This window comes from Lupinus angustifolius, chromosome LG17, assembly GCF_001865875.1.
Source record: "Lupinus angustifolius cultivar Tanjil chromosome LG17, LupAngTanjil_v1.0, whole genome shotgun sequence".
NCBI classification, from domain to species: domain Eukaryota; kingdom Viridiplantae; phylum Streptophyta; class Magnoliopsida; order Fabales; family Fabaceae; genus Lupinus; species Lupinus angustifolius.
The window spans coordinates 7,357,338-7,380,098 of NC_032025.1; the positions used below are offsets into that span (position 1 = coordinate 7,357,338).

General features: G+C 35.0%; 2 protein-coding genes across 2 annotated transcripts in view; one reads left to right on the top strand and one right to left on the bottom strand.

Moving 5' to 3' along the window:
• LOC109331489 (importin-5-like) overlaps positions 1-12,744 on the top strand; it is a 14,630-nt gene extending 1,886 nt beyond the window's left edge. The window contains exons 2-21 of the mRNA XM_019566026.1: positions 35-1,172; positions 1,630-1,833; positions 2,663-2,767; positions 3,126-3,191; positions 3,276-3,440; positions 3,605-3,679; positions 3,791-3,942; positions 4,431-4,566; positions 4,642-4,711; positions 4,817-4,944; positions 5,030-5,086; positions 7,276-7,461; positions 7,561-7,653; positions 9,292-9,377; positions 9,560-9,626; positions 9,727-9,793; positions 9,875-10,011; positions 11,732-11,823; positions 11,944-12,010; positions 12,127-12,744. Of these exons, the coding sequence (XP_019421571.1) occupies positions 35-1,172; positions 1,630-1,833; positions 2,663-2,767; positions 3,126-3,191; positions 3,276-3,440; positions 3,605-3,679; positions 3,791-3,942; positions 4,431-4,566; positions 4,642-4,711; positions 4,817-4,944; positions 5,030-5,086; positions 7,276-7,461; positions 7,561-7,653; positions 9,292-9,377; positions 9,560-9,626; positions 9,727-9,793; positions 9,875-10,011; positions 11,732-11,823; positions 11,944-12,010; positions 12,127-12,291 (3,256 nt within the window). The 3' untranslated portion in view covers positions 12,292-12,744. The remainder of the gene's footprint in view (positions 1-34; positions 1,173-1,629; positions 1,834-2,662; positions 2,768-3,125; positions 3,192-3,275; positions 3,441-3,604; positions 3,680-3,790; positions 3,943-4,430; positions 4,567-4,641; positions 4,712-4,816; positions 4,945-5,029; positions 5,087-7,275; positions 7,462-7,560; positions 7,654-9,291; positions 9,378-9,559; positions 9,627-9,726; positions 9,794-9,874; positions 10,012-11,731; positions 11,824-11,943; positions 12,011-12,126) is intronic.
• LOC109330830 (uncharacterized mitochondrial protein AtMg00810-like) lies at positions 21,671-22,063 on the bottom strand. The gene has a single exon (XM_019565106.1). The coding sequence runs from the start codon at positions 22,061-22,063 to the stop codon at positions 21,671-21,673; it is 393 nt and encodes a 130-aa protein (XP_019420651.1).

The window sequence follows — 22,761 nt, forward strand, 5'->3', positions numbered from 1 at the left end:
TAGAATCCCTTATCTCAAACCTCATGTCCTCCACCAACGACCAACGCTCCTACGCCGAGTCCCTTTTCAACCTCTCCAAACAAACCCACCCGGACCCACTCTTTCTCAACCTCGCCAACCTCCTCCGCTCCCTCAACCCCGAAACCCGTACCATCTCCGCCATCCTCCTCCGCCGCCACCTCACGCGCCACCACGAAGACTCCACGTCATCCTCTTTTATATACCCACACCTCTCCCTCTCTACTCGCGCTTCTATAAAGTCTCTCCTTCTATCTTCCCTTCACTCCGAACCAATCAAATCCATCACGAAGAAACTGTGCGACACCGTTTCGGAACTCGCTGCTTCGATTCTCGCCGATAACGACTGGCCTGAACTCCTCCCTCTATTATTCCAATACGTTACATCTGATGATAACCGCTTACAAGAGAATTCGCTCTTGATTTTGGCTCAACTTGCTCATTACTTATCCGAAACCCTAATCCCTCATTTGCAAACTTTGCACGATGTTTTCCTTCGGTGCCTGACCGGTTCGAGTTCCGATGTTAGAATTGCGGCGCTGGCCGCCAGCATTAATTTTGTCCAGTGTTTGTCGAGTTCCACTGATAGGGATAGGTTTCAGGATTTGTTGCCTCTGATGATGCAGACGCTCACAGAGGCGTTGAATTCTGGCCAGGAGGCCACGGCGCAGGAGGCACTCGAGTTGCTTATTGAGCTTGCTGGGACTGAGCCGAGGTTCCTGCGGAAGCAGATTGTGGATGTGGTTGGGTCCATGTTGCAGATTGCGGAGGCGGAGTCCTTGGAGGAAGGGACGAGGCACTTGGCGATTGAGTTCGTTGTGACCTTGGCAGAAGCAAGGGAGCGCGCCCCTGGGATGATGAGGAAGTTGCCGCAGTTTGTGAAGAGGTTGTTTGGTGTGTCGATGAATTTGTTGCTGGATGTTGAGGATGATCCTGCATGGCATAGCGCGGAGATGGAGGATGAGGATGCTGGCGAGACTAGCAACTATGTTTTTGGAGAGGAGTGTTTGGATAGGCTTTCCATTGCATTAGGTGGGAACACAATTGTACCGGTTGCTTCGGAGGTGTTGCAGACTTTCTTGGCTGCCCCTGAGTGGCAAAAGCACCATGCTGCACTCATTGCACTCGCACAAATTGCTGAGGGTTCTTCAAAGGTATACTTTTTCGGACTCGGAATTCTATTTTTAAGTGTTTTTATGGTTTCATTATGTTTTCAACCTTCAAATCTCTCTGCAACTGTCATTGTCACATTTTTACCCCTAAACCACTTTTATGCAAGTTAGTCTTAAGATCAGAGATGACCTCAGAGAAGCTCAGTATAGACAGATTATTAACCCGAGTCACCATCTGGTTCCAAGACATATTGTATTATCAACATAACGATGGTGAGAAGCTAAAACTCCTGTTAGCCAACTGTTAACCCATCCCGTTGTTAACAGCCTTAGGCACTAACCAACTAAGCACTTCATCCCCGAGAACAAAGAGGAACATGGATAAAGGATCACCTTCCCTGAAACCCCTTTGGCCCATTGTAATTGCTAGTAGTTAATAGAAACAAAATTCAGGTAATTCCTATGTGTGGTAATTACATTATAAACTTTGATGGTGCAGATGATGATAAAGAATCTCGAGCAGGTGTTATCAATGATTTTAAGTTCATTTCACAATGCTCATCCCCGTGTGCGGTGGGCTGCTATAAATGCAATTGGGCAATTGTCGACAGATTTGGGGCCAGATTTGCAGGTTAAGTATCACCACTTAGTCCTCCCAGCATTAGCTGGCGCCGTTGATGATTTCCAAAATCCCCGTGTACAGGTTTGCACTTTTACCTAAACTAGATACACTGTCTCCTTTAGTATTTCTAGTCAGGTTTCTTCTTTTGGGTAGTGTCTGGATACAACACTTCAAAATTGAAGTGTTTAACATACAAGGAAATCAAATTAAATTAGTTTAATCCCTTCATTTTATCCTCTATGTTTTATAGGTAAAATTAAAATGAAGTTAATCACCTTTTATACCTGCATTCTAAACTGGAAAAATTCATGAATGACATAGTATGCTCTATTGTGTGTTATTTTTGTTCTTTCTCGTCCTTGGTTACCTGTTGCATTGGAGGCAAGTCAGCATGGTCCAATGCATTGGAGGCAAGTCAGCATGTTCCAATGCATTGGTTTAGTCAATTGTGCATGATCAAAGTAATAATCTCATGCATTTCTCATCTAAGTTAGGTTACCTTATGGTTGTCAGTAGGTTCTAATGTTTTTTCACATAAATGTTACTGTTATAACTATCCTCTGTTTTTAAAGACTCTGTGTGGTGGTTTTTCTCAATTTTATTAGGAATTAGACCTAAGAAAATTGAACTGCCTGGTCATTTTTCTGGTTGTGCATTTTCTACATTTTGGATATCTTGTTATTATTTCTTTTCATAACTTGAATTGGCCTAAATGTGGCTAATTTCTTCTAAATATTGGAGTTACTCTTCTGTCCAGAAGTATCTCTTCATAACTAGTGGGTCTGTAATTTATAGCTCATATTTATAGACTTGTGTGTAAATATAGTCCTGAGTATATCAATCTTTGATAATTCATATGAATTCATAAAGTCATTAATCATTTTCAACATTTGTTGCTTGTATATTGCAGGCTCATGCCGCTTCTGCGATGCTAAATTTCACTGAGAATTGTACCCCAGATATCCTAACACCTTACTTAGATGGGCTTGTGAGCAAACTTCTTGTACTCCTGCAGGTATTTGGCTATTCTCGATATCAAGCTGGCAAAAAAGCTCACATTATTTTGATTTTGATAATATTTGCGGGTCTTCGTTGCTATTTTTAATGTGGCGGTCATCCCACTATGCACTATACCACTGTTTTTTTAAGTTGGCCACTCTATGCCACTATCCATGATTAGCTTTTATGTAGCATATGCTTGTGTATATTGTGTGTATAAAATGTCATCTTGTTTAATTCATTGTTGATCAAGTGCTTTATTTACATTGTAGTCAACAAAATTTGTTTAATTATGCATGTGTCATATTTTATACAGTTAGGATGATGTGTTTAGAATTATATGGTCATTCTTTCTTCTCTTGCATGTGTTGTAGAATGGGAAGCAAATGGTTCAAGAAGCAGCCTTAACAGCTTTAGCATCAATTGCTGATTCATCACAGGTGCTTTATGCAGCCAATCTTTTCCTTAGTAATGACAATGTTTTTTATGTTACATACTTCCTTAAAAGAATCTTGTATTAACAGGAGCAATTTCAGAAGTATTACGATGCTGTGATACCTTTCTTAAAAGCTATTTTGATGAATGCAAATGATAAATCTAATCGTATGCTTCGTGCCAAAGCAATGGAGTGCATTAGTTTGGTAGGAATGGCTGTTGGAAAGGAGAAGTTCAGGGATGATGCCAAACAGGTCTGTTTTAATTTTGTTCCTTGTGTTCTTTGACTTCTTTCTTGTGTGCATTATTTATTTATTTATATGTACAGCTGGAAGTACTATGTTTTTTTTGTTTCCTTTCTTATGAACATTATTGAATTTTGGCATGCAAATGTATGGTTTTCATTTTCCTTCACTAGGTCATGGATGTCTTGATGTCACTGCACCAAACTCAATTGGAGTCTGATGATCCAACAGCAAGTTACATGTTACAAGTATAGTCCTCTGCCAGTTTTGGCATTAATTTGTGAACATATGCATTTTTTTTCTAATTTTAAATTTCATTTAGAGCATAAAAAAATCTCACTGGGCTTTTATGCTGTCAGGCATGGGCACGGCTTTGCAAGTGCCTTGGGCAGGATTTCCTCCCATATATGGGTTTTGTCATGCCTCGTTTGCTCCAGTCTGCACAACTTAAGCCTGATGTGACCATTACATCTGCGGATTCTGATGCTGAATTTGATGAAGACGATGACAGGTGTCTTTCCAGTTCTAGTTAGAGAATTACTATCCTAAGAAATTGATGTATGTTCACATGATATGATATATTTAAGGATCCAATTTATTCTTCATATCACTCCCTTCCGGAGTCCCTTCCCATGTGTGGGCTTTAAAAATGTTTTAGGCCTATTTTAGAAAATGTGAGCTATCAAAATTTCCATATATTAGATGCAATATAATTCTCACAGGTATGCATTTTTATGAAATCAGTTCTTCAGTGTCCAAGGAGTTGTTCGCAACCTTGGTTTGTAGAAAATGTGGATCGCTTGGTGTTGCTTAGGTTCAGATTTTAAGCTACTGAAAAGGAATTCCTTGCAATATATGGCCTCATGTATATAAAAAAAAGAATAAGCATAAGAATGAATTGAAATAATTGGATCTGAAAATAAAGATGAGATGCGGATTATACTGATGGATATATTTGATTTATTTTGAATACTTAGTTTCTGGCTGTTCTTATTGTAGCATCGAAACAATCACTCTTGGGGATAAAAGGATCGGCATTAAGACCAGTGTCCTGGAGGAGAAGGCTACAGCATGTAACATGCTCTGTTGCTACGCTGATGAGTTGAAAGAAGGGTTTTTCCCTTGGATTGACCAGGTTGGCTTTGTTTTACATTTTATTGATTGTTCCTCACCAACATATGCTATTGGCTAACTTTGCTGAAACATTTAGGTTGCTTTCACATTGGTTCCTCTTCTTAAATTTTACTTCCATGAAGAAGTTAGGAAGGCAGCAGTTTCAGGTATTTTCTTGACTCTCTAGGATCCAAATCTAGCTTCTAGTTTGTCTATTTTCAGTAGAGCTAACTGAATTTCTTTTTGATGTCATCTATCTGCTTTGTTCATAGCTATGCCACAACTGTTGTCCTCAGCAAAATCAGCCATAGAGAAGGGAAAATCACAAGGGCGTGATGAGAGTTACATAAAACAGCTCTCTGATTATATAATACCAAATTTGGTTGATGCTTTACACAAGGTTAATGTGCTGTCAATTTTTATGGTGTCTTGATGTTCAATTTGTAGTGTCGCGCTTGTATCAATGTATTTTAGCTGTCTCACAGGAGCCAGAGGTAGAAATTTGTTCAAGCATGTTGGACACATTGAACGAATGCATACAGGTTTGTACTTTGTAACATTCATCTATCATAGTGGATGATTTTGTACAGTAACACCCTTCTTTTTTTATTGGAATTACAATTCCATGATATTCAGTTTTTTCACCTTATGTCAAATAACTAAATGAAGGCGAAATTGATACCTGATAGAATTGTGGGAGACAATTCTGTCAATGATATATACAATTTTTTGTCCTGGAAGATTTTTTTTATAAAGAATAGGTTCGTATATTATGATATATAGAAATTTTTTTGATTGGAAAATAAATATTATTAGAAAAGAAGGGAGAATATTACAGGAGGATAAGAAATCCTCATAAGAACTATAGAAAAACCTAGAAGCTAAGCAAAAGGGTCATGCAACATTATGATATATGGAATTATAGTATTAGTATGGATGGGATAATTAGGAAATCTTGTTTGTTTCTGGTGTAGGAAGAGGATAACACATTAGGACATAAGAACATGATCATTTAATCTCATTCATTCTTTGTAGTGACTATCAACATCTTGCAATACAATTTGTTCTTTGGTTGACAACAAAGCATCCATGAACCATGATGATGTAGAATTGGTTAGGGAGAGAGATGAATAGTTGGAGAAATTGAGAAGAATGAGAGGGAGAAGCACAGTAAAGAGTGAGAAACAGTATAGGAATGATTTCAATTCACAAAACAAATTTAAGTCTCCTGAAACTTGATACATGTCAATCCTTAATTAGGCAAACCTACCCTCAATTTTTTATTTTATCCCATCCATCATAATAATATATAAACGAAACCTCAATTATTCTGTTTGATTTGATGTATGCGACTGGAAATTGATTCCTATGGTTGAAGTTATATACTTTATAATATACCTTATCAACACAAGTAACAGAACAGAAGAAAGCTTTGGAATATTATTTTAGGGCACTCGAACAAAACCTTGATATTTGGCAACTCGGCAATTTTGAATTACTAGAAAACTCTGAATTACTAGAAGACACCAAATAACCCGAGTTTATTAAAAAAAGTACACTAATGATCCCCCAAAATTTTAAATTTTCTCTACAGTAAATTCCTATCGTCATTCCATACAGTCATCCTTATAACATTCTCTATCTTGATATCCTATCAAATTCCATACAAATCATGGTGACTTGAGGTTTGAGAAAAAGAAATGTGTAATGATCTAGAAATGGCATAACCAAGCATAGTTATAAAAACCGTACCGTACCGGCCGGTTCAACCGGAAAACCGGTGAACCGGGCCCCTAACCGGTACGGTATAGGTGTTGAACCGGTCAAGTATCAAAACCGGTCAAAACCGGTGAACTGACCGGTATTATACTAAACCGGTTGGTTTATACACATATATATTTTTTTTTTAAAACTTAAAAACTCATTACAAGGAGACCCATCTTTCCAACTCTTCTTCAACACTTCAAGGCACATGCTTCCAAAGCATATTTAGATTACATATTTTGGTTCATAACATTCGCGTGTAATCTCACTGACATTTGTGTAATCTTTGAGTACTGTCTGAAGATAGGATTTGGTAGAAAAATATAATATTCATATAAGATAACTTTGACTCCTTGATATTAAATGTTAAAACTCTAAATTTATTTGTTTTATAGAGTGAGTTGTGAAGTTATGTCATTTATTTATATTTTGTGGTTGTTAAGTGATACTTTTGGATTGATATATGTTTTTTAATTTAGACTTTGAATTTGTTAAAGACTTAAAGTTGTTTATTTATGTGAATTTTGAGTAGATTATAAATATGGATTATAAATTTGAGTATCTACCTATTTGGAATTTTTTTGTTATAGGTTTATATATATATAAATATAAGTAGGTATGTCCGGTTTAACCGACGTGCGGTTTAATTACTGAACCACTGGTTGAACCATTGTACCACTATACCAGTACCCTGACTGGTTTGATAACCGGTATGGTTTTAACAACACTGTAACCAAGTATAAATATGGTGACCAATAGCTTTATTTACGTGATTTGTTTTTCAATATTGTCTTATTATTTAGTACTTGTTTGTTCTTATTTGATCTGTTGGTAATGTGGAAATGCAATATATTCGTTATAGGCTACTGCAAACAAAGTGTTGATGCTATCCACATTTCCATATAGATGTCATGAATTCTGTGTAAGCTGTTAATATGCCTGAAGTTAGCTAGAATTTATTTCTCAGGTCTCCGGAACACATTTAGATGAAAAGCAAGTGCGGAGCATTGTTGACGAGATTAAGCAAGTCATTACTGCCAGTTCATCAAGAAAACATGAACGAGCAGAGAGGGCCAAGGAAGAAGACTTTGATGCTGAAGAAAGAGAACTGCTTACAGAAGAAAATGAACAAGAAGAAGAACTTTTTGATCAAGTATGTTCAATAATATATGTTTTTGTTATCTTACTCATGATTAAATACATTTCTATGCATGCTGGCCTAGCTCATATTTTGATTCTTTTCTTGTTCCAGATTGGTGATTGCTTGGGGACTTTGGTAAAAACATTTAGGGCATCTTTCTTGCCTTTCTTTGATGAGTTTTCCTCATACCTAACACCACTGCTTGTAAGTTCTTTCCCAATCCTTACATTGTATCTTCCCCTGCTGCTGAATGAGTATTAAATGTTGAGTTCTGGCTCAAAAGTTGTATTTATTTTCTTCCCTTGGCATTTTCTCTCTCTTTATGAATATTTTTTAAAGCTTTAATTTAAATGCAATAATTATCTTGTCTAGCAATTATCTTTTCTTTTTTATTAAGGCGTCGGCTCTCTTGTCAGTACAAGTATTGCCTTTTTGTCGGGGGAAATTAGTTACCAAGAAAAGAGGAAAATCCTGTGTAGTCCGACTATTAGTACACTACATCCTCCTGGAAATCTTGATGGATGAATTTGTGTTTTTTTTATTTATCTGTTGTCGGTATTTGGTGACTGCTTTTCGCTGTCAGTTAATTTGATAACACACCAGAATTAAAGTGAATGATTTTATTGATGAACACAAATATACATCTGTAGACTTGCTGTCCTAGAGTACCTAAGTGAGAGGGTCCTCAGTTCCTAAACATCTCTGGTTGTATTCTCCATCATGTGAGAGTCCTCGGTTTCCTTCATTTAGCTAAACCTATGTATGGTAGGCCCTTCCATATTCAGTTTGGCCAATTTGATCCTCACTTCCAAATTATTTTGCACTTCCCAGTATGTCATGGTCTCCATTCAACAGGTTCGTCTCCATCAAAGACTCAGTTCTACGTTCTTAACTGCCATATGGCACTCATACAAGCCCTGATGATCTGAACCATTCCTTGTAGTACCACTCTCTATGGTTGGAACTTCCTTCATCATTTCTTTGGTAAGCTTCGCCTTTATTTCAGTTAAAAGCCTAACAGATAGGCTAACTTCCAAATGCCCAATATTTTTCTCTCAATTCTGTCTTCCAACCCTCTGATTATCTCCTTCAACAAATCTTTGTGATCTATCATACGAGTCATGGCTAAGCCACACAAGTGCTGGCCTCCAAATTCCCTCCTTCAATCCGACATGTTGGAACAGAGATTTTTTATTGATGAACACATAAATTACACTATACAGCAATATACTTGCTGTCCCAGAGACCTAAGTCTCCTACATGCAATACAGCGATGGCTTGCTGTCCCAGAGTTCCAAGAACTCCTACAGAGAATATCACTGCCAAAAACCTACCAAATACACATTCTGTAACTGTTTAACATGCCACAATATATAAAAAGCGAACATACATAATATCTCTTGTGTAACTCCTCCTGCAACACGTAACTGTTCCTAACTGATATGTCCCTACTTATCTATCTCTTCAACTTGGCCACACGTGAGATTTATATTTGTCATGCCTCTTGTAGAAATAAAGCTTCCAAGTTTCCTATAATATTAAATCTGTAGTATAGCTTTGCAACTATTATTTTCTTCCTTAGATTATAAGCTACATGCAAACAGTGTGGTACCCTGATGAGCTGTTGGTTCAACTACATAAATCTTGTTTTTTTTATTTTGTAGTTTTTTAAACCTAAAAGCTTTTGTCTTTTCGTTTCTCAATTATGTAAAAAAAATGCAACTTCACTTATACTGCATAAAACTTATGTGCTTATATGCTGGTTGCTGGATACCATAGCTTCCTTAAACACATTTGTCATTCACTTTTATTCAACTTTTTATATTGATAATCAATAACCAGAGTAAAGGTAGTACCTCAGAGGAAAGGAGAATTGCCATTTGTGTATTTGATGATGTTGCTGAGCACTGTCGTGAAGCAGCTCTAAAGTAAGTATCCCTTTCATTCTTTTGTTCTTATGTGAATCTTCTGCAATTTCCTGCACACATTTATTTTCCCCCTTTATTTTAAATGGATTTGTTTAGCCTACCCATCCCAATAGGACTAAGGCTTGGTTGTTATTTTAAATTGTTATATTATAAATTTGAATGCTTCTGTGTTTTTGTTACAGATATTATGATTCTTACCTTCCATTCATACTTGAAGCTTGCAATGATGAATATCCTGATGTTCGGCAGGTCTCCCTCTTTTTTCTTTCTAAAACCAGACTTAATGTTAGTTTTGCTTATTTAGTCATTTCACAATTGAGGTTCTCAACAAAATTATTTGTAATTTCAGGCTGCTGTTTATGGTGTTGGTGTTTGTGCTGAGTTTGGTGGGTCTGTTTTCAAAACTCTTGTTGGGGGTTAGTTGCTAAATATCATTTGATTTTGTTCTTGTGCCTTGCTGTCTATTTTTTTATATTAACTTTTCCTCTCTATTGCAGAGGCCCTTTCAAGGTTAGATGCTGTCATAAGGCATCCAAATGCACTGCACTCTGAAAATGTAATGGCATATGACAATGCAGTTTCAGCTCTCGGAAAAATATGCCAGTTTCACCATGATAGCATAAATGCAACACAGGTACTTAACGTTTTGATGCTCCACCTCTTCACTGTCTTTTGAAGTGCACAATCTTGCATATGATAAGTTTCTAGTCTCAATGTTGTCATGGTGTGGCCAGACCAAAAACCACATCAATTTTGATGAGGTGATGTGATGCAGCCTCATCATTGAATGACGCGGATACTAAAAAAATTACAATTATGCATCTAGAGCAACAAATCATCACCAAAATGAAACCATAGTACATTAAAGTCATAAAGCACCACATTGGGTCCTTCAAATGGTTGTGCTCCCAAGTCCCAACCATATCCTTCTTACTTTAAGCTGAGGGTTATTCTCGTGTAGCCATTTATACACTGAAAATAGGGACACAAGAGAGGAAAGAGTAAGAGAGAAAGGGTAGGGAAATGGGAGTACGAGAATGTGAAGAAGCAAAGGGAATAAGAGATGAGGAGTTACATTGGTTAGGTGCCTTCAGTGGAGCTTCTGCATTCAACCTTTTTATCATGGATTTCTCATGTGGTGGGAGGTAAGAAAAATAGGCCTGGTCCATTTAAAGTCTGGTCTAGCCTGTATCCCTATCTAAAAGTCTATTTGAGCATTTAAATAGGCCAACACTCTCACATCTAACTAGGCTAACGCTCATGCTTTCAAATAGGCCCTATCTAAAAGCCTGGTCTGATATTTTAGAGGCCAAATACTAGGCACATGATATGCAGCCTAGCCTATTTTCACCCATGTCCCAACTTAGTTCTTACTAACGCCGTTGTAATATTCTTAGACTGATTAAAATGAATTGTTTTGAACACGTGCTGACGACTCTGGTCAATATGTGGCTTGAGGAGAGAGAAAACAGAATTTACTCATGGCATTAGAGCAACCACATTGACAAACAACATTTTCATTCTTATTTCGGTCCCACACATTATTTTATAATTTATTGTAACTCATAAAATAAGAACATATACTTTTTCCCAACAATGACAAACATCATTGTTATTCTTTATTTGGGTCTCATAACCTACCACATTCTTAACCAAACATCTACCTTTTTCGTTCTCTCTCATTGTTTTTATTCTCTCTCCTCATTCTTATTTAAGAACAGAATTCATAAATTAAGAATGTCACACTGGAGAACAAATTAAGAATGCTCTTACTCGGTTAAGAACAGTCTTAAGAACAACCATTGTAGTTGCTCTTAGTACGTTAACATGCACAATGGAAATAAAGTTGAGGGACTTGAGGGACCAAAGTGAGACGAAATTTGCCTATAAAATGACATGTTTTTTAAATGTTTATCTATCACCTATAATCTATAAGACTATAATTGTTTAATACTAGGATATTGCTTACTCCCAAACCCAATAGATGCCCTAACCATTTGGGACTAACTTTATAAATGCAGAGAATCCACTAAAAAAACAACAATGACCTTCTGTGAAGACTTGCAAGTTTTTTGTAGAGCGTTGGATTTTAGTCCAACAACCTGTCCTCTATCTCTTTTCTCCTTCTTTTCCCTGTCTCAAATGTGTGTACACCAAGATATTTACTCAACAAAGATCAACATATTCTTTGGCAAAAACACGTTTCATTTTGACAGGCTTGTGACTAGGGATATAGTGAACATGCAATCATGAATTCTGTCATTCATTTGTAATCTTCACAGAAAAGTTTAGAGCAATCATTCTCTGCTTGTGCCTTTGATTTCTAACATTAATTATTGTTGCTTGGTTAGCAGGTTGTTCCTGCCTGGCTTGGTTGCTTGCCATTAAAAGGAGATTTGATTGAGGCTAAGGTTGTGCATGACCAACTCTGTTCTATGGTTGAAAGGTAGAATTCTGATCAAGAACATTGACATGCATATGGCTAAATATGATGCAACATCTGGTTCCCTGTTCCCTATAAATCATATGTATTTATAATTTTATACACACTTGCATCCAATTTCAGGTCAGATAGAGAACTTATAGGTCCCAACAATCAATATCTTCCCAAAATAGTTGCAGTTTTTGCTGAGGTATGTCCAATTTAATGTCAATTCTCTTGGTTACTTCTGTCAGTGGTTTGTCGTTCTTCTTCTTTACCTTTATTTCCCTTCTAAAATGTGTGTATTTTGACTCAAATGTTGTTTAGATTTTATGTGCGGGTAACAATCTTGCAACCGAACAAACTGCTGGTCGGATGATTAATCTACTTAGGCAGCTTCAGCAGACTTTGCCGCCTTCTACCCTTGCTTCAACCTGGTCATCCTTGCAGCCACAGCAGCAGCTTGCACTTCAGTCAATTCTATCATCGTAGTCATTTTGGATTGTTATGTGTTTCACCCCCTTCAGAAAATACAAGTTTATAGTCATGGATGTCCTTTCAGGAGAATTGATGTATTTTTTTTATCAGCAGCTGGTGTCTGTTCTGTGTGTCTTGTTGCTGAATCCATATTTGGTAATGTAACTTATCACTTCTGAGACACGGCCCGTCGAAGAGTGGTGAGTTTGTTGGATGAGAAATACAGTTTTGGTGTGGAATGTGTATATCAAAGTGTTAGTCAGAAGGAATTTTTTGTGTAAAAGGAATGAACGGTGTCACTCAATTCTGTATGTGGATGATGGGACAAGGAGACATAGTTAACTCAGGAAAAGAAAACTCCATAGCATTTTTTTTGTTTTATGTTTTTGTTTGTTTCTGAAGGAGTATAACAGTTTTGGTCAGTCATGTATCTGTGGATGTCAAAGCAATGTCATAGTTTTTGATTAATGTGCGTGTCTGCTGTTCTTCCCTGTCAATGTTTCCATCTTGCATATCATGATTCATGTCCAATAATTTTACTGCAGGGTCAAAATGTTTCAAATAACATTGTTCTAAATGTACACTACATCTTGCATACTATAGCAATTAACATGTTTGCATCAAACAAAAAATGTAGGCCAAAAAAGTAAACTTGAGAACGTTGCGAAAAACAAATAAATGGAGGGTTCTAAATTGATCCAAATTGTTCATTCATGTCTTCCAAGGTTACAGCAAAATGTATTTCCAACTTCAAATCTAAATTTGAAATTATTTTTCTAAGCACTACTACCCAATAATTAAGAAATCAAAGGTTGAGATTTAAAAGGTGACACGTCTCGCTTCAGCCAAGATACAAGAGTATACATAGATAATGCTCACAAAACAATTGTTTCAGATCACATAAATTCTTGACACTTGTGTGACAATTATGTGTTTTAGATACCACTCATTTTTTATATTAAAAATAGAATTTTAATATTATTATCAAACTCTACATAAATTATTAGGATTACACGCTAAACCAAGTTAATTAGAGATATCACATGATTCCCGTACACGCGCAATAATTCGCACAAACAAATACAAGAGCACCTCTGTGCAAGAAATGCAAAGTTGTGCAACTTATCGGAGGAAGTAGTGCACTTCTAATTTTCTCACAGTCCAGGCTCAATACTATTTTAAATAGTACTGTCATTGAGTTGAGATGTTAGTCGCCTACATCCCTAAATGCTCTAAATCCTTAACATGAGAGGAAAAAATAGTGTGATTCTCTTCTTCAACTGTTAGCATGGTAAGGAAGGAAAAGGTTATCAAAGACTTACATTTGAGTTTTGTTCGTACTGTTTTTATAAATTTATTGGCTGAGTCACGGATTAGGTCACCTTTCTCAAGACGTTTCATAGTTTTGTTAAAATTATGCAAACAACTATCAATCACAATGTCCACAGGATAAACAACTTACACCATTGTATAGAACACCCATTGCATAGAGAATCCATAACTATTGTTACTGGCACTCTGAAGTACCACAGAAAAAGAAAGATGGAGAAAATGGCCGGAAATGCTTCAGTGAAGAAAGATAAAGAGAAGGAAAAAGTTGAGAAATACGTCCCAATTGGTGCATTTTTCTAAGCTCGAAGGCCCTATTATAAGACAACCCAAACAATCAGAAAGGCAACATCTAGATCGCATATGTTACAAAAAAAATGAATGGCCAAATAAAGCATAAGTTGAGCAAGCGCTGGCATGCACGAGACAAACACTAGTGTGTGACCAACGTTCAAAATGTGTGTATGGCGTGCATCCTACATTCAAAATGTGTGTATGCGTGCATCCTACATTCAAAATGTGTGTCCAACACATATTTATGTGTGAGGACATGCTAACATCGTCTATTTTTTCTTAAAAAATGGTTAGTTTATGTAGAACGATTTAAAAGCATATACTAAAAAATGAACCATGTCGTGCCGAACCCATTAGAAGGGAGCGCACATGTGCTCATGTGGTGAATGACCTCCCTTCCACAAAATCCTCGTTCTTGCTGAGTCATATGCCAAGAAACACATCTTTGACTTATAAGCCCTCTTCAAGTGTTTTGAGTTGTGAGATTCTTTGTTTATTTTTCCTAGTTTTTTATATCACACTTGTCAAAAAACCAATAATTTCCCACTTGAAATTAAAAAGAAATACAAAATAGTGATAATAAGTTCTATAAGATTATGTATAAACAAATGTGTCTTACAACTTAAATCTTTGTATAGTGGGTAAGATTCAGATTTTACTATAGTGACTCATAGTCTTGAACTCTATCTCTGACATCAAATTCTAGAAAATAATTTTATATTTGGATTATATGGCGTTCTAGGAGATTTACAATCATAGTATATATATTTATTAAAGACTTTCTCAATGTAATGAGACTGATCCAAAGAAATTCCATCTTCCGACCTAATAATCTGAGTACCAAGGATTACACTCGCTTCTTCGAGGACTTTCATATCAAAGTTGTTATCGATCATAATTTCACATTATTTATAACAAGAATGTTAAAACCAAATATAAGTAGTTCATCTACGTAAAGATATATGATAGTACCAATGTCATTTTCATACTTGTAATAAATGCATTTATCACTTTCGTTTACCTTAAATACATTTGAGAAAATTAAATTGTTAACTTTCTCATGTCACTACTTAGGTGTTGCTTAAGACCATATAAAGAACACTGCTTAGGTATCAATGTAGATTTCTTCTTCCAATTCACCATTTAAAAAGTGATTTTAACATCTATTTGGAGTGCTAGTAAATCATATAAAGCAACAAGAGAAATCAATACCCTAATGGTTGTTATTCTGGTGACTAGTGATAAGGAGTCAAAGAGGTCTACATTCTCTTTTTGTCTAAAACCTATTATTAGATTCTAGAGAATTCATGTAATCATTTATGACTTTTCCCCATAATTCAACATCTAGTAATGTAAATGCTTCTTGGAGGTTTGCTGGATCCTTCTCTAATGTACAAGTGACATAATTAGGACCATACTCTATAGCATTTCTTGCTCTCTTAATTATTTTAGTTTCCAATTCTATGTTTTCATTGTGATCACTATTCATGATCACATAATTGTTACTCAATGAGGAGCCCCCACTATTTCTCAGCCTGAAAGGGAATTTGTTTTCATTCGACTCTACAATCACTTTCGCGTTCTGATCACAAAAATTGTACGCTTTGTTATTAACAACATACCCAATGAATACATATTCATAGTCTCTTCTTATGATTTTAAATCTTTTAGGGTCTAAGATTCAAACATAAGCCAGATAACCCCAAATTCACAAATAAGACAAATTTAGTTGTCTATTCTTTAATATCTCGTAGGGAGATGTTTTGATTTTTTCTTTGGGGATTCTCTTTAGCATTTAACATATTGTTAATCATATTTCATCCCACCACTAAGATGAGGCATCAGATCTTAACATGATAGCTACAACTAATTTAGTAGAAGTTCTATTTTTTCTTTCGGCTTTGCCTTTCATTTCATATAAATATGGTGATGTTTTTTCATGTATGATTCCATACATCATATAATATCATTGAATAAACTAGAATCTTATTCAATACCTCTATCATTTCAAAGTTTCTTAATCTTTTTGTGATATTGATTTTCAACTTTAGTCATATATTTTTACAACATATCAAAAGCTCCACTTTTATTTTTCATTAGATAAACACATGTATAATCAGAACAATCATTAATAAACGTGATATAATATCATTTTTCATTTCTGATCAATGTTCTATCTAGTTCGCGTACGCTAGAGTGTTTTAAATCTAATGACTCAAATTCTCTAGCTAGTGAATATGTGATTTCTTGGTAATTTTAGCTTAGCTACAAAAAAAATATACATTTTTCATGATTGTTTTCAAATAACTTTGGAATTGATCCTAAGCTACTCATGTAAGAAATCATACGTTTAATGACAGAATCTACTATACCAAATATAAAATCACATAATAGGTAAATAGAAGGAGAAATATTATTCATATCAATGTTTAAGAGTATGCAAGTCTTCTCCTATGGTCTGGATGAACCCAACCTTGTTTAGAAGAAAGCCACAAACTAAATTCTTTCTTATATCTAGAGTGTGCATAATACCATTGAGTATCAAATCTTTCGAGAAGTGAACTTTAGCTCCACATTTCCAATTCCAACAACATTAGTGGTGTGAGAGTCATCCAAAAAAAACTTTCTTATCTTATCATGTATGTTTTAAACATATCACGACCATAATAAACATTACAGCAGGAGCCAATATTTACCCATTACCCTTTCGGTCCTCCAACCATTATGATCTCAGATATTACAACAACAAAGGACTCTTGAATCATGTTGGCTTGTCGAGTACCGCTAATCTATTTGTTTCTACTCTTGCATGTCATATGACTCACTTTCCACATTTGTAGCAGATGCGTGGTTCACCAGGGCCATTTCTCATATGTGGTTGTTGTCTTGCCATATGGACCTTTGGAGGGATCCAATTCTTTTTGCAGTTACCAAGGTTCTTATTCGTATTGTGGTTTAGATACTTGATGTTTTTGCCATATGGCTTCAGAACCGCATATAACAATTTCTTTTTAGAGTTGTTGTTGTAGACAACCAACACAACATCTTTCTGGTCTGGTATTTATTCTTCTTCGTTAATGATTAGGTGAGTTATTAGACTTTCCATAGAGAATTCTTTAGTCTTGTGTGTGTGAATGTTTTTAAAGTCCTTTGAGATCAGGGGTAGCTTGTGAATGATGACAATTACTTGGAATTGGTGATCTAGAGACATTCCCTCAAATATAATTTCATGAGTATTTTTATGTAACATATTGGATTGACATTTTTTATGATTTCTCATAGTCATATGATACTTGAGGTGACGACTCACAACATATTTTTTAGTATCAACTTTCTCAGAATTATATCTTTTCTTAATTGCATCTCACACTTCATTGATAATCTTATAAGCACTATAATAATCATAAAGATCACCATACAAGATCTTTACATAAAAAATCATGTTACTACAAAGAGCTAATTCTTTAGTCATTTTATCATTTATTTCCTTTTCTGTATCCTTAGGTACCATATGGATATTAGAATTCAAAACGTTGACTACTTTTCTCATAGTAAGAAAAAACATTATTTTATGTTGTCAACATTTGAAATGATATCCTTCAAATCGAAAAAGTTAGTTGATGTCAAAACTAAGAGAACTAGAACCAATAATATCTTTACCAGATTGAAATTGTCTTAAAATAGTCAGAAAAGTAACCCATATAAAACAATCACGACGTCCCTAAGATAAAACAACTCAGATCATTGAATCAGACACCCACTACATTTTAGGAACCGTTCTAGAGTTACACCCATAATTATTGCTATTGTCACTCTTAATGGCTAATGCTAGTTAAAAGTATCACACAAAGAAAGAGGGAGAAGGTGGGGAGTGCTTCTACATAGATAGATAGAGAGAAAGAAGAAGTTAAAAATTGTGTCCCAATTATGGTATTTTGCCAAGAGCTCGAAGACTCTATTTATTGGGTATGGTATCCCAAATGGTCAGAAAGGCACATACCATATTAGATTTGATTTAAAAAAGAACATCCATATGAAGTGCACACTCCGCTTGCGTTGTCGTGAGCCCAACATTCAAAACTTGTGTATGGCATGTGCCCAACGTTCAAAATGTGTGTCAAATTCATGATGACATGGTCTATTTTCAGATTTATAAGCCTAACCTGCTCGAACATGAACACGAGTTGAGCCGTGCCGTGCAGAGCGGGCCATTGGCGGCAACACGTGCATGTGGTCATGTGGTGTGTGATCTTCCCACCACAAAACCCATGTTCCTGCTAGGCCAACTCCCAAGAAGCACTTCTCTTATTTATAAAAACTCTTCATGTGTTTTCTTTACTTGATGTGAGACTTCTTTTATTATTACATAACTTTTTAAAAAGTAAACCAATATGACAATATCAAATTTGAAAATATTTTTTAATCACAAAAAAATCATACTATAATGATCATAATCTGCATGACAATGATAGTAATGACTACAACCACCGTAACTACATCCATGAATGTAAACATGACTGAAAAAATACTGTCACCAACAAAAACCCTAGGATCAACGATATTACTTCTGTTGTTTGTTAGATGGTTCGAAATGATAATCTGTCCAAAGGAATTGGGTTAGCATACACCTTAATAGAAGTCAATTAATGTTACCTCAACAAGTTTTAAGCGTTATTGGTTCCAAAAGAAAGGAAGAAACAACAACATTAATGCTAGTACGCGGTCTTACGCCTTCACAAATCGCAATGGTAAGGAAAATATTTCATTTGACTCCAAAAGTTATTTTTGCCCCCATTAAGAGCCTAGCGTCCACTTAAGGAAAATATTTTATTTGACTCCAAAAATTTGCCCTCCCCCTTTCATGTCATATAGCTAAAGCATTGTAACATCGATTTTTTTCTCCCAAAATTTTTATAGTAGAAATAATTAATTAAATTAATTTTAATAACTAATTTAACGAGCCTTTTTATCTGTTTTTTTTGTTATCCTTTATATGTGTTAAATTGATATTTGTAGAATGTGTGATTAATAAAATGGTGACTTTTTAATTGATCGAAGTCTAAAAGTTGTTATTTTTAAAAAAGTGGGAGGCTAAAATTTTGGTCACATTAGATTTTTTGTCGGTCAAGATATATAAATTTTCTATAAATTATTTTCTTTATAGACAATCTAATTTGAATTGCCGGGAAAACCACGATTTGAGAACTCAGAATATGAGAAATATACCACTCGTATATTTACCTTAATAGTAAGGCGATAAGTTGATAACTATATTTATGAATTAAAAATGTTTCTAACTACTTTGAATCATTTCAAATAAAAGGGCATTATCATCAATACTAGGTTCAAATTAATCATCATTTAATTTCCGATGAGCAATATTGGAGAGTGATTTTGTATGACTTAATTGTAATTGGTTTGTGATTAATTGTGTTGTAAGAAACAAAAACTACAATTAGTGCATATCTTTCCACCGACATGTCAAATTCAAAATTTTCAATAAAATCTTTTCATGATTCACGGACCTCGTTCCTTACTCAAGGACCATTGTAATTCAAAACTCATTCTCTCCCATCAGATTTAATCCCCAAGGAAATAGGGCTGGGAAGGTTTAATTTGTAATTTTCCATAATAAATATTATAGTAAATTACACTAATACCCATGCGTTTTAGTGAAATACACAAATTACCTCTAATTATATATATATATATATATATATATATATATATTACACTGACTAACTTTCTAAGAGAGATAAATGTAATTTCTTAAACAAGAATTGACGACAAATGTAATTAAGTTAAACAAAATATGGTATATTATGAAGAAAACTCCAAATAGTATAAAACCAATGTCCATTCATTATTTTTGGTTCGTTACAAAGTGTAACAATAATTCTAAGGAGATATTTTAATCACTCTTATATTGTATTATAACTAATCAAAATAATGAATAGATATTGACTCATATGCTATTTGAATTTCTCTTCACAATATAACATATTTTGTTTAATTTAAGAGTAAATTATACTGACACCCCCTGAGTTTTAGTGAAATTACACAAACCACCCCTTACTTTTCTACACCTACACAAACCTCCCATAGTTTTGTACTTTCATTACACTGACCACCCCTTATAAGAAATAAGTGTAATCTTTTAAACAAAAAATGTGATAAATGCAATTAAGTTAAACAAAACATGATATATTGTGTAGACAAGTCTAAATAATATACAAATCAATGTATCTTTATTATTTTTTTGTTACAAAATGAATCAACAATTATAAAGAAATATTATTTAAATCACTCTTATAACGTAGTGTAACGAACCAAAAATAATAAAGATACATTGATTTGTATATTATTTAGACTTGTCTACACAATATATCATGTTTTGTTTAACTTAATTGCATTTATCACATTTTTTTGTTTAAAAGATTATACTTATTTCTTATACAGGGGTGATCAGTATAATGAAAGTATAAAACTAGGGGAGGTTTGTGTAGGTGTAGAAAAGTGAGGGGTGGTTTGTGTAATTTCACTAAAACTCAGGGGTGTCAGTGTAATTTACTCTTAATTTAATTATACTCGTCCTCAGTTTTTGTTTAAGAAATTACACTTATATTTTTTATAGTGATAGTCAGTGTAATATATGTATTTAACTATGGGTAGTTTGTGTATGTTCAAAAAATAGAGAGAGAGTTTGTACAATTTCACTAAAATATAGAGGGCGATAGTGTAACTTACTCTAAATATTATATAAGGATATGTTATCTATCCTAAAACCTTTGTCTCACTTTCATGTCTATCATCTTCTCTATGTAAAAAAAAACTTGTTGGAGAGCCCTAATATTCTTTAAGAACCAAAAGTTTGATCCAAATTCTCTACTTGTTAACTCATTTGAAATTTTTAGTTTCTAATGAAATCAAAGTATGTTGCTCTACTCCTTAACGGTCTGTTTATGGGGTCTATTTGCTGGTGGATTTTGGAGGGGAAGGAAGAGACTCTGAAAGTTTCAGAATCATCTTACAAGTGTATTTTATGACTCTCAAGTCTTATATTTCTGTACATTACTCTCAAAATTCAACTCACAAACAAACATAACGATTTTCTTTTGATTAAAGTAGTTTTTCAAGAGTAGTTCTCTAACATAAATTTTCCCAAATGGTGGCACTTGAAGAGAATTTTTTTTTTCTATATATTCATCAAGATGAGTACAACAAATATATATAGAGAGCATTGATGTTTGAAAACAATCTGCTTCCTATAAACTAGGAAGGCTGGAATTCTCCTATAAACTAGAGATTATAAATGCTAAGATTACTCATCTTCTTTATCTAAATTAACTGATTCCACGTGATAAGGGATTTGATTTGGTTGAATGATGATTGACTTCATTACACCCCTCAAGATTGGGTCACCACTGGTGACAATAAGCTTGTCTCTAAGTGGTGCAAATTTTGCTTTAGTTAATGGGTTTTTCAGAATGTCTACTATTTGATCTTTGGTTGATATATGAGAGACTGCCAGCTTTCCCATTTGAACAAGTTGTCGAACAAAGTGATAGTCAAGGGAAATGTGTTTCATACGGGAGTGAAACAATGGATTAGAGCATAGGTAGGTTGCTCCTATATGCTCACATAATAGAGTAGGAGTGTGTGTTTTTATGCCAAGTTCACCAAAAAGATTTAGCAACCATATGATCTCAACTGAGCTGTTTACAACTGATCTGTATTCAGCTTCTATGGAGGATCTAGCTATTGTTCTTTGTCATTTTGATAGCCATGAGGCTGGATTTCCTCCAAAGTAAATGACAAATGCAGATGTGGAGGTTCTATCATCCAAATTCCCTTCCCAGTCTGAATCACTAAAGGCATGTAGAGTTAGCTGACTTGGTTTCTTGAGTGTTAAGCCATAATGGAGTGTGAGTTTGAGATATTTTAGCACACGTTTAAGTTGTTGGAGGTGAGTTTGAGTTGGTTGGTGCATGAATTGCGAGAGCTTTTTGATGGCAAATGACAAGTTTGGACGAGTGAGTGTGAGGTATTGTAGTGCACTAATTATAGCTCTCAAACTCTTTGCATTTGCTGCTGCAGAGCCATCCCATAGCTTGAGAGATGTGGATGTGCCTAAGGGAGTGCAACTTGGCTTAGCACTTGCCATATTGAATTTCTCTAACAGATCTCAAATGTAGCCATATTGAGTGAGTAGAAGACCATGTGTAGTTGGAATGAGCTCAATGCCTAGAAAATAGTAAGGAAAGCTAAGGTATTTGAGTGAGAACTTGACTGATAATTCTGCCATGAAATTTTGTAGGAAAGTGTTGTTGCTTCCTGTTAAGAGAAGATCATCAACATATACCAAGAGGAAGGCTTTAACTCCATTGCTATTGTATATGAACAAGGAGTTGTCACTGAGGCTAGTTTGAAATCCATAGGAGATAAAAAATGCTTTGAGTGATTCATGCCAAGCACGAGGTGCTTGTATCAGACCATAAATGACCTTTATGAGTTTGCAGACACAATGAGGAAATTCATTGTGCACAAATCCTGGTGGTTGTTGCGTATAAACATGTTCTGTGAGAGAGTCTTGTAGAAATGCATTGTTGATATCTAATTGGTGCATAGGACATTTGTAATGAAGAGCAAGGGTGAGAACCACCTCAACGGTTTGAGGTTTAACCACTAAGGAGAATGTTTCTTTGAAGTCAATGCCAGGTGTTTGTGTGAACCCTTTTGCAACTAGTCTGGTCTTGTATCTTGCAATTGTGCCATCTGGATGTCTTTCGATTCTAAACAACTACCTGTAGCCAACTATTCTTTGCTTCCACCCTAGGCACTAGGGTCCAAGTACCATTGTTC

Coding starts and splice junctions, on each gene's coding strand:
- LOC109330830 (XM_019565106.1), bottom strand. CDS start 22,063: ATGGCAAGTGCTAAGCCAAGTTGCACTCCCTTAGGCACATCCACATCT.